Source organism: Habropoda laboriosa, unplaced genomic scaffold, assembly GCF_001263275.1.
Source record: "Habropoda laboriosa isolate 0110345459 unplaced genomic scaffold, ASM126327v1 scaffold2, whole genome shotgun sequence".
Lineage (NCBI taxonomy): Eukaryota > Metazoa > Arthropoda > Insecta > Hymenoptera > Apidae > Habropoda > Habropoda laboriosa.
In genome coordinates, this window is record NW_017100190.1 from 3215282 (window position 1) to 3224811 (window position 9530).

The 9530-nt window shown below is 42.3% G+C and overlaps 2 protein-coding genes across 2 annotated transcripts in view; both read left to right on the top strand.

The window, feature by feature from the left end:
* LOC108579879 (ionotropic receptor 25a-like) overlaps window positions 1–2375 on the top strand; it is a 3035-nt gene extending 660 nt beyond the window's left edge. The window contains exons 2-4 of the mRNA XM_017943498.1: window positions 967–1296; window positions 1551–1748; window positions 2321–2375. Coding sequence (XP_017798987.1) covers window positions 967–1296; window positions 1551–1748; window positions 2321–2375 — 583 coding nt within the window. The remainder of the gene's footprint in view (window positions 1–966; window positions 1297–1550; window positions 1749–2320) is intronic.
* A 930-nt stretch (window positions 2376–3305) lies between these two features.
* LOC108579987 (ionotropic receptor 25a) lies at window positions 3306–8422 on the top strand. The gene is made up of 5 exons (XM_017943635.1): window positions 3306–3423; window positions 3746–4881; window positions 6740–7578; window positions 7652–7981; window positions 8080–8422. Exons 1-5 carry the CDS (start codon window positions 3306–3308, stop codon window positions 8420–8422), a joined length of 2766 nt encoding a protein of 921 aa, XP_017799124.1.
* Window positions 8423–9530: the final 1108 nt, after the last annotated feature.

Below are 9530 nucleotides of genomic sequence, written 5' to 3' on the forward strand. Positions count from 1 at the left end.
CAATCTACTGTTCTTTCTTTTCTCCATCCCCCTAACATCACTTCCAACGTGCCCATTCCCTGATCTCACTCGTTCTTCCATACTTTTCACACTCACTTGCTCTGCCTAATTTCCTTAATTTTATCTTCTGCCTTTCTTTCTCTTATCACTTCTTCCAACCTGCCCACTTCCTAATCTCGTTCATTTTTCTGTACTTTTTGCACAGTCGCTTGCTCTGCCTAATTTTCTCAATCTTGTCTTCTATCTTTCTTAACCATTCCATTGCCCTTTCTTTTCCCTTCCTCCCATCATCTCTTCCGACCTAACCTCACTCATTCTTCCATACTTTTCACACTCACTTGCTCTGCCTAATTTCCTTAACCTTACATTTCACCTTCCTTAACAATTCCACCGCTCTCCCTTCTTCCCATCCCCTAACATCTCTTCCAACATGCAATCTCCACTTTCCATTCCTCCACAGTCCTCCAACATATGCTTCAGCATCCCCCAATATTACATATTTTGCACATTCCCTCGCTATCTTTCCTCCAATATCTCCTATAATCCTCCCAATTCCCACATCTTGCCCGTGCAATTAGTCTCTACCCATTTTTCTCCCTATCTCTCGTCAGACACTCTCCTCACCTATACCTCATTCACCCTACTACATCACACCTATCTTTATTTTCCACGATCTAATTATTTCGACACACCCCTCACACTTGCTCCCTCCTTGCACAGCTTCCAGTCGAACACTGCAATATTCCGTGAGCGAAAAAGGAAAAATGAGATATTTCCTCGGGAGTTTCGTAAAAGAGAGCCTAGAATATTGGTTAAGGTAACCCCGGGCAAAGGGTAGCGTGGTGTGTGCGGGGTGGAAGGGGTGGAAAGCTCTAAATTCAAATTCAATCGATTCCGTTCCATTTGTAACATGTTCGAGAGTAAATTTAAAAGGGACGCCGCGTGAATAGGAAATTCCTGCCGTAGAATCTGGAGAAATATGACGCTGGACGAGAGCGTACCCGAATCGAACAGATCTGGCTACGTCGTATGGGATTATCCACTGGAGAACAAGTACATGACGATGTACTACGCGATGGAGGGATATGGATTTGTCAGGTCTGTGGAGGAAGCGGTGAAGTTTGTACAGAAAGTAAACCGCGCTCAGGAGTTCGCTTTCATAGGGGAGGCTATCACCATAAAATACTTGATACTGACCGATTGCAACTTTAAACAAGTCGGCAAACAGTTCGGTAAGAAACCGTTCGCGTTTGCGCTGCGGAAGGACTCTATGTTGAAAGAGAGGATCGACGACGCGTAAGTTTAACGAGCAAACTTCCATTTATTCCCCTTAAATTCCCCCCAAACGCAATTACCTTACAATCAGATCGTTCCACCTTCGGATCTTGCAACTTTTTCATTTTGCACCGTAACTTCGTTAATTCGATCGTTCAACGAAACCGTCGGCTGCTGTTTCCAGCTTGTACCTCGAACGGGGGTTCCTTTCTTCTTTTTTTTCCGCGAGAACGATCTCTCACGCGCTTATAACGATTGACTCTTTTTATCGAAAGGATTACACATCTGGCCGTTCGAGGGAGATTAAACGTTCTGGCGAAGAAATGGTGGGAGGAGAACCCTTTGAGAATGAATTGCCCGCCGGAGAAGTACTTAAACATGGGCTTCGACCTCGACAATTTGGCGGTTGTATTCTTGCTGATACTCCTCGGTATACTGCTCGCTATACTGATACTTTGCCTGGAATTCTGCTGGTATCGTTATCGCGTACAACGAACCGTTGTAAATGTACAACCCTTCGCGGGAACGCGATTCACCTCGCCGCGAACTGAAGGGGACGAATGAAATGTAGGGAGAAAAAAGGAAAGAGAAAGTTGGAAAATGTAATCCTCCCACTCACAGGTGTGTGTGTGTGTGTATGTGTGTATCCGCGTGTGCAAATGATAAATATTTCTTCGAGCGATATAAACCACGGGGGGAAAAAAAAGAATGGACCAGGACGAAAAGTAAACGTTAATCAGAGCAAAACCGTTGTTTTCTTTCTGTGTTTTCCAATTGTCCGGCGGTTTCACGCGACACGTCCCGAAACAAGCCCAGAAGGATGTGCCATAAATATCGACGTTTCTCGTCGAGCGTGATAGCAATTAGCTCATCTATCTTGTTACCCCCTTTTTCTGATACTGTATTTGGCGGAACATGGTTCCATTAAGAGAAACATACGTCACCATTAGTCAATAATTTCTGACATCAAAGAGGTTTCATGTAGAAATACCGACAAAAATTAAAGATCGTTTTCTGAGAAGAAATCAAAAATTTCAATTTTCAGGAAAAAGTCTCTTTCGTCGAAAGGATTCGTCGCGTCGGTCGCGGAGAGTGAATAAAGAGAAGAGAAATCATTTCCATAGATCGTTTTCGAAATAAGTCGAAAATTCCAAAAGTCGGTAAATTAATTCTCAAAGAATAAATCGCTTTCGTCGAAAGAATTCGCGACACAGAGAGCGAATAAAAAGAAAGAAAACATTATTTTCGAAAAAAAAATCGAATCTCAAATGCCACTTAAATGATTCGTAGAAAAAAAAATCGCTTTCATCGTAAGGATCGGTCGCGCCGCGTCGCAGATCTCTTTTCGCGATCGCAAGTCACGAGGATATCGATGTCACGACGAAATGGAACTTTCAAACGACTCTTCTACATATGTACGTCTATTTATTGTACATACAGCGCGAAAAAAATGAACGATCGACTGGTCAATTACGAGATAACGCGATCACTTGGCACGCAACGAGTGACATGCAAATTGCTCGACAGCTCGGCAATGATTCCTCTTTGTCCCGCGGTGGTCGTCGCGAGAAAGTTGTTTCGACGATCGAAAATATTTTCGACGTACGAAAAAAAAAAAAGGGAAAGCAATCGAAGGAAGAGACGAAGTTGATACGGGAAATTGATTAGGTCATCTCCCGAGGCAACCGGCGGACAAACACGAATGAAACGAAGAGTTTCAGAGGTGGGTTTCGAAACCACCCCTTCAGTTGCTTGACCGATTTCCGCACGCGATATTCCCTCGCCTCGAGACGCAACACGTACGCGATCGAAACAGAACCCGCGCGCTCCGACCAATTACTCACTGTTGCTGGAAAATTAGCCGCAATTTCGTTGTCGGTGGTTTTTTTTTTCCATCCGATAAGAGGAGAACCATTTCGAGAAAGTTGTTACGAGGTGAAACAGAACAGGAGGAAAAAGTACGCAGATTTTTGTGGCAATTCAACGTGAAGAATTGGCAACAGTTGCGGGGACATTTTCATGTGGACGAAATGAGATTCGTGGGATTTACGGTTATAGCGTGCACGTTCCTCGGATTTTCCGGCCAATCCACCGTTCACGGACAGAGAAACGTCGTGAGCGATCAGAAAACCAGGCCTGTCAATCTTTGTGAGTAATTATACCGTCCAAGTGCCAATTTCAAACCTTGAATTTCAAATTTGAACTTTTCTAATTGAAAACATTCAAATTTCAAAGTTGCTTATCATAAAAATTCAAATTTCAAAGTTTCTAATTCTAGAAATTCAGATTTCCCAGTTCCTAATTAAAAAAATTCAAACTTCAAATTTGAAAATTCGAACATTCTATTTCAAATGTGAACGTTCAATTTTCCAAACTTCGATTTTCAAGAATTTCAAGCGTCTTTTACTCGAATCTTTTCAATTCCAACAATTCTACTCCGACCGTCCGCTCCGTCGCGCTTTCCCATCAGTCATCATCAACGACGAGGCGAACAAAGTGGCGAACAGTAGCATAATCGCGGCCGTAAAGGCCATCAAAGAGAAGCATCCGAATTATTTGGGCAGGATATGGAGCGTGCAGACCAACGATTCGGACGTGAACGACACTTTGGACCGTATCTGCAACGTTTGGGACGCGGCTGTAGAAAAAGGCACCGACAAAGTTCCAGATTTCGTGATAGACACGACGACAGCCGGTTTAAGCGCGAAAATATCCAACTCTTTCACCGTCGCCCTCGGTATCCCAACGTTGTCCGCTCAATACGGCCAAGAGGGAGATCTTCTATACTGGAGGAATTTGAACGCTGATCAGCAAAGCTACTTAATCCAAGTAATGCCTCCGGGAGACTTAATACCGGAGGCCGTCAGGCAGTTGGCGATCCAACTGAATATTACAAACGCGGCTGTTCTCTACGACCAGAATTTCATCATGGACCACAAGTACAAAAGCTTGTTGCTGAACGTACCAACCAGACACGTGATTAACGAAGCGTCACAACAGGTGATGAAAATGAGACGACAGTTGCCGCGTTTAAGGGATCTGGACATAGTGAATTATTTCATTTTGGGCGATGAAAGTACCCTTAACGTAGCCCTAGAAGCAGCCGAGGCTTTGAATTTCACCGGAAGAAAGTACGGCTGGTTTCTGCTGACTCCTGAGGCAAACATTTGGCCCAGATGTGAGTGCAGAAATATGACCGTTTTATTCATGAAACCGGAGCTGAAAGAGAGGAGGCCAACGGTGGACGCGACATTGCCGAAACCGATCATCTCGTCTGCCTTTTATTACGATTTGCTCCAGCTGGGTGTTCGAGCGATGAAATCGGCCTTGGACAACGGAGAATGGCCGCTGCAACCGAGGCAAATCACCTGCGACGAGTACAACAATACGAATACACCGGAGAGAAAGTTCGATTTTTTCGGCAAGTTGAAGGATATTTATGCGAATATGACGCCAACTTACGCTGGGATCAAATGGGGAAACAAGAACGGTGAACATCAGGCGAAATTCGAGATGTCTATTCATTTGGTGAACATAGAAGATGGAGTTGCTACGAATACTGTCGACAGCGGATCTTGGAACGCGAGTGTCTCTGAACCTTTGCTGGTAAATTTTTATTACATCTGCGCTATCTTTGTAGGTTTGCTTTTCCTCAGATGATAGATTTACATATGGACATATTTACACGAACGACAGTTATTACAGTAGGTAAATTAAAGTTGATATAAGTGGTTTAACACGATATAAATTCGACAACAACTCTTCACGAGACACTCTACACCATTTTTTCCATTCTCCACCTACTCTATTTATACCGACAAGGAAACTTAGGTAACCCGAAAGTTTGCAGGTTTGCAGGGGACCTCGATAGAAGTATCGGGCAATTAATTTAATAGCATTGTCATTTTTTTATATCCACTATAGTTTTAAAGATAGGGAAATAAGGTAACACCTATCCTTATTCAAGGGCTGTTTCACCCCCGAAGAACCGAAAAAGGGCGAAAAAGAATTGCCCGATACTTGTCTCGAGGCCCCCTACAAACCTGCAACTTCCATACTTGCTTGTCATCCCCAGTACACACCCCATTTTAGTTTTCCTCGAAATGACTGACGCGTCCTTTGTTTCTGTTTATACTTTGTATAGTCGATGGAAGAAATACGGCAAAGTCGTAAAATCGGTGAAGCGTCGAAGTTTCAATCTTAAAGCATATCGAAGAGGGAATCGACGGAAACTTGAGAAGATAAGAACTCGAAATCTCAAAGCTGTACGAAGTATACCCTAGTACTTAACGCTTGAATTTACGATCTCGCTATATTTCTTCCATCGACTATACTCCGTGTTTCATCGACGACGTCGTGTGTGTGTCGACTTTTTCGCTCCATTTCAACTCCCTTCATCGAAACGTGTAATTTTGAATATTTCCGTACAAGTTCGGTTAAAACGGAGGCTATTTTTACGACTAGAGAAAGTTCATTACACGTGTGGATATTAACGGCGAAAGGAGTAACAAATGAATCGTCGAAGTAGTTTCCGCGTGGACAATTGACGTGGGCAGGGCCATAGAAAATTCATTTAATTTATGGAAAAGTGCGTTTAAACGAAATTAGGTCGGTCTATTGATCAGCGAAAAAATGATGGTGCTTTTGAGTCACGCGAGGATGGGGCAACCTGTTCAATAATCGAATGTCACGGCTACTAGCAAGCTTGTACACGTTTTACCACGATTAATCGTTATAAATTACGTCGGAAACGAAATAACGAACGGGATAGGTCTCGTTTAAAAATCCCGTCTTAAACGGAGAGGACAAGAAATTTTCTATCATTACCCTTCCTTAATAGAAACGAAGGAGAAACGAAGAGTCTAAAGGAAAGGCCATCCATTAAGAAAATTGAAAAATAAACCATGATAGATGAAAGCAATTTCAATCCTTCATCGGTAATTACATCTTCCTATCTAAATTCCAACATTTTTCTCCTTTCCTAGTTGAAACACTTGCGACATATACATATTTAATATGAAAAATTTCAATTTCTTAGTTACGACCCTCGTTTCAGCCAGCCATCAAGATAACGATTACCCTTGACACGCGCTCGTTACATTTATTTACACTTATTGCCGATAAGAGCGTGCACTGATGGAGATAGAGCATGCAATTTTATTCATTTATCCAATACTACGTAACGCGAAACCCTTCGGAACGGACCTAATCGTCTTCTGGCATTCACCAGTTCCGCGTCGAATACCTTATTCCATCGTCTAGAAACCGTGCTTACCTTAATTCAAACGTAACTACATCTAACTGCATTATCACACGATCGTTCTCTCGCTAATTCATCCCACCGATCGTTCCCTCTCACAAATTTATCCTACCGATCGCTGTCAGAGACCTACACCTACCTTCGTTCGATCATTCTGATCTCGTTAATCAATCCAAAACTCACTGAACTATATTTCCCGTAAAGATAACAAACAACGACGTGATGAATACAACAGCGGTGAAGAGCTACCGTGTGATCACCGTAATTCATCCGCCATTTGTAATGTACAACCAGGAAAAGAACGAGTACTACGGCTTCTGCATCGATCTGTTGAACGAAATCAAGGACACGGTAGGCTTCCAGTACGAAATTCGAGAAACCGACAGTAAATTGTACGGTAATTTAAGTCCAAACGGAACCTGGAACGGGATGATGAAGGAATTGATCGACAAACGTGCCGACATCGCTTTGGGCTCGCTATGGGTCACAGCTGAAAGAGAAAGAGTGGTCGATTTCACTGTTCCCTATTACGATCTAGTCGGTTTGTCTATTATGATGTTGAAAACCAAGACTTCTACGTCGTTGTTCAAATTTCTAACCGTACTGGAGAACGAAGTTTGGTTCTGCATATTAGCTGCCTACCTGTTCACCAGCGTTCTCCTGTGGATCTTCGATCGTTGGTCGCCGTACAGCTACCAGAATAACAGGGAGAAATACAAGAACGACGACGAGAAGAGGGAATTTAATTTAAGGGAGTGTTTCTGGTTCTGTATGACCTCTTTGACGCCACAGGGTGGCGGCGAAGCACCGAAGAACCTTTCCGGAAGGCTCGTCGCTGCTACATGGTGGCTATTCGGATTTATTATTATCGCTTCGTACACGGCGAATCTCGCCGCTTTCCTCACCGTCTCCAGATTGGAGATCCCGATTGAAACACTCGAGGACCTCAGCAAACAGTATAAAATCCAGTACGCCCCGGTATTGAACTCTCCGGCTTACACTTACTTCAAAAGGATGGCTGCCATCGAGTGGAGATTCTACGAGTGAGTGAAAGATAAACGATCGTAAGATTTGTGTGAGACCGTTGAAAAATGTTTTTTCTTATTTTCGGTTTAGCATTTGGAAGGAGATGAGCCTGAACGACAGTTTGTCGGAGGTGGAGAGAGCTGAATTGGCGGTGTGGGACTATCCTGTGAGCGACAAGTACACGAAGATGCTGCAAGCGATGGAGGAAGCAGGTTTTCCAGCGACGCAAGAGGACGCGGTGAGAAGAGTTAGGCGTGTCGACTCGAACAACGAGTTCGCCTACATAGAAGACTCGACAACTATAAAGTATCTCACCATGACGAACTGCGACCTGGTTCAAGTGGGCGAAGACTTCTCGAGGAAGCCTTACGCCATCGCTGTACAACAGGGCTCGCCTTTGAAGGATCAGTTCAACAATGCGTGCGTACCAAAGTCTCTCAACTTTCCCTCTCCTACCAATTTAAATCTTAATTACCGTGTAATTCTCGTTCCATTGTCTGGCTTTTCTTTCCGCGCAGAATCTTGATATTGTTGAATAAGAGAAAATTGGAGAAATTGAAGGACAAATGGTGGAAGAAGAACCCGGATAAGAAAGACTGCGACGCGGAGAATAGTCAGAGCGACGGTATAAGTATCCACAATATCGGCGGTGTGTTCGTTGTGATATTCTTGGGTATAATATTCGCCTGTTTCACATTGGCCTTCGAGTACTGGTATTACCGACACCGTACGAAGATCACGAAGATCGATCGGAATAACTCTGGCAAGGGTAAATTGTCGAAAGTGAAACCGCTCAGATTCAATCTTCAACCGGCGCCCACTCACGCTTTTCAGAGCACCAACTTCAGATCGAAATTTTAAGTGTTTGTCTGATAGAAAAGGAGACGAACGTTAAAGGACATAATTGCCTTGTCTCGATGACGATGTTTGCTTTTGGCGTTCGATAAAAAAAACATATTTAAAGAAACAGTGAAACGTCTTACTTTTTTTAAATAAAAAATTGAAGTAGGGTAGAGAGGTGATAAGACATTTAATTTCAGCGTTTGCAATGCCTTTATTTGGTTACTCCCTTTGCGTACATTACTTCGCGCAGAGAATACATGTTCGGATGTTCCTTCGAGTTTCTTTTATTTTTTTTATTTCTCTTTTTCCCTTCATTCCGTTCTCCGCATCGCATTCACGTACAACATCGTTCGTCACTTCTTTTTTTTTCTTTTTTTTTTTAAACAACCACTCTCGCGTCGTGTCAACATCTCCTAATAACACCCCCGTCTTACTTCGTTTCAATAACATTTTACCCGCAATCTCTTCTTTCTTTCTTTCTTTTAAAAGGCATTCTCAATTTTATTTCTTCTTCTTCTTCTTCTCTCTATTAACGTTTTCTCTCACGTTTTCGTCCGCTTATTTACCTTCGCCAAAGCGGGCACGGTATTTCTTCTTCTTCAAAGTTATACGTTTCATTTTTTTCCCTTTTTTCGTACGTTTTATTAATTTTTTTTTTATTTTTGTTGTCTCACATGTACGTTCTTGATAATGTTCCCGATATTTCCTCCGAGGGAGCATAGGAAAAGCATTGGATTACTCTGTGATTTCTTTAAAACATTGGATCTGGATGAATGAATGATGGAAACGGGGTAGAATCTGGGTATTAATCTTCTAGGATGTTAAATTATAATTACGGGGGATATAATTAAGATAATCCATTAATAATTACGAAAAAAAAACAACAAGAAAAAATAGAATAGTAGTTCGATGGTTCTCGGTTTAAATGTCGTACGGTACTTTTTTTTTTTTTATCCCTTTTCTCCTTTTAGTTATTACTTATAAGTACTCCGTCCCCTAATTTTATCTCTTCTTCGACTTACTCTCTTCATGCTTTATTTTTTTTCCTCCTTTACTCCTTTAATCAACGACATTCCTTTTTTTAGCATTTTGTTATTTTTTTTTTTTTTTTTTCATTAGTTACATC

Bases quoted from the DNA above. Each gene is read 5' to 3' on its own strand.
- LOC108579987 (XM_017943635.1), top strand. From the start codon at position 3,306: ATGAGATTCGTGGGATTTACGGTTATAGCGTGCACGTTCCTCGGATTT. The intron at 3,424-3,745 runs GTGAGTAATTAT...CTTTCCCATCAG, and splicing joins AACCAGGCCTGTCAATCTTT to TCATCATCAACGACGAGGCG. The intron at 7,982-8,079 runs GTGCGTACCAAA...CTTTCCGCGCAG, and splicing joins AAGGATCAGTTCAACAATGC to AATCTTGATATTGTTGAATA.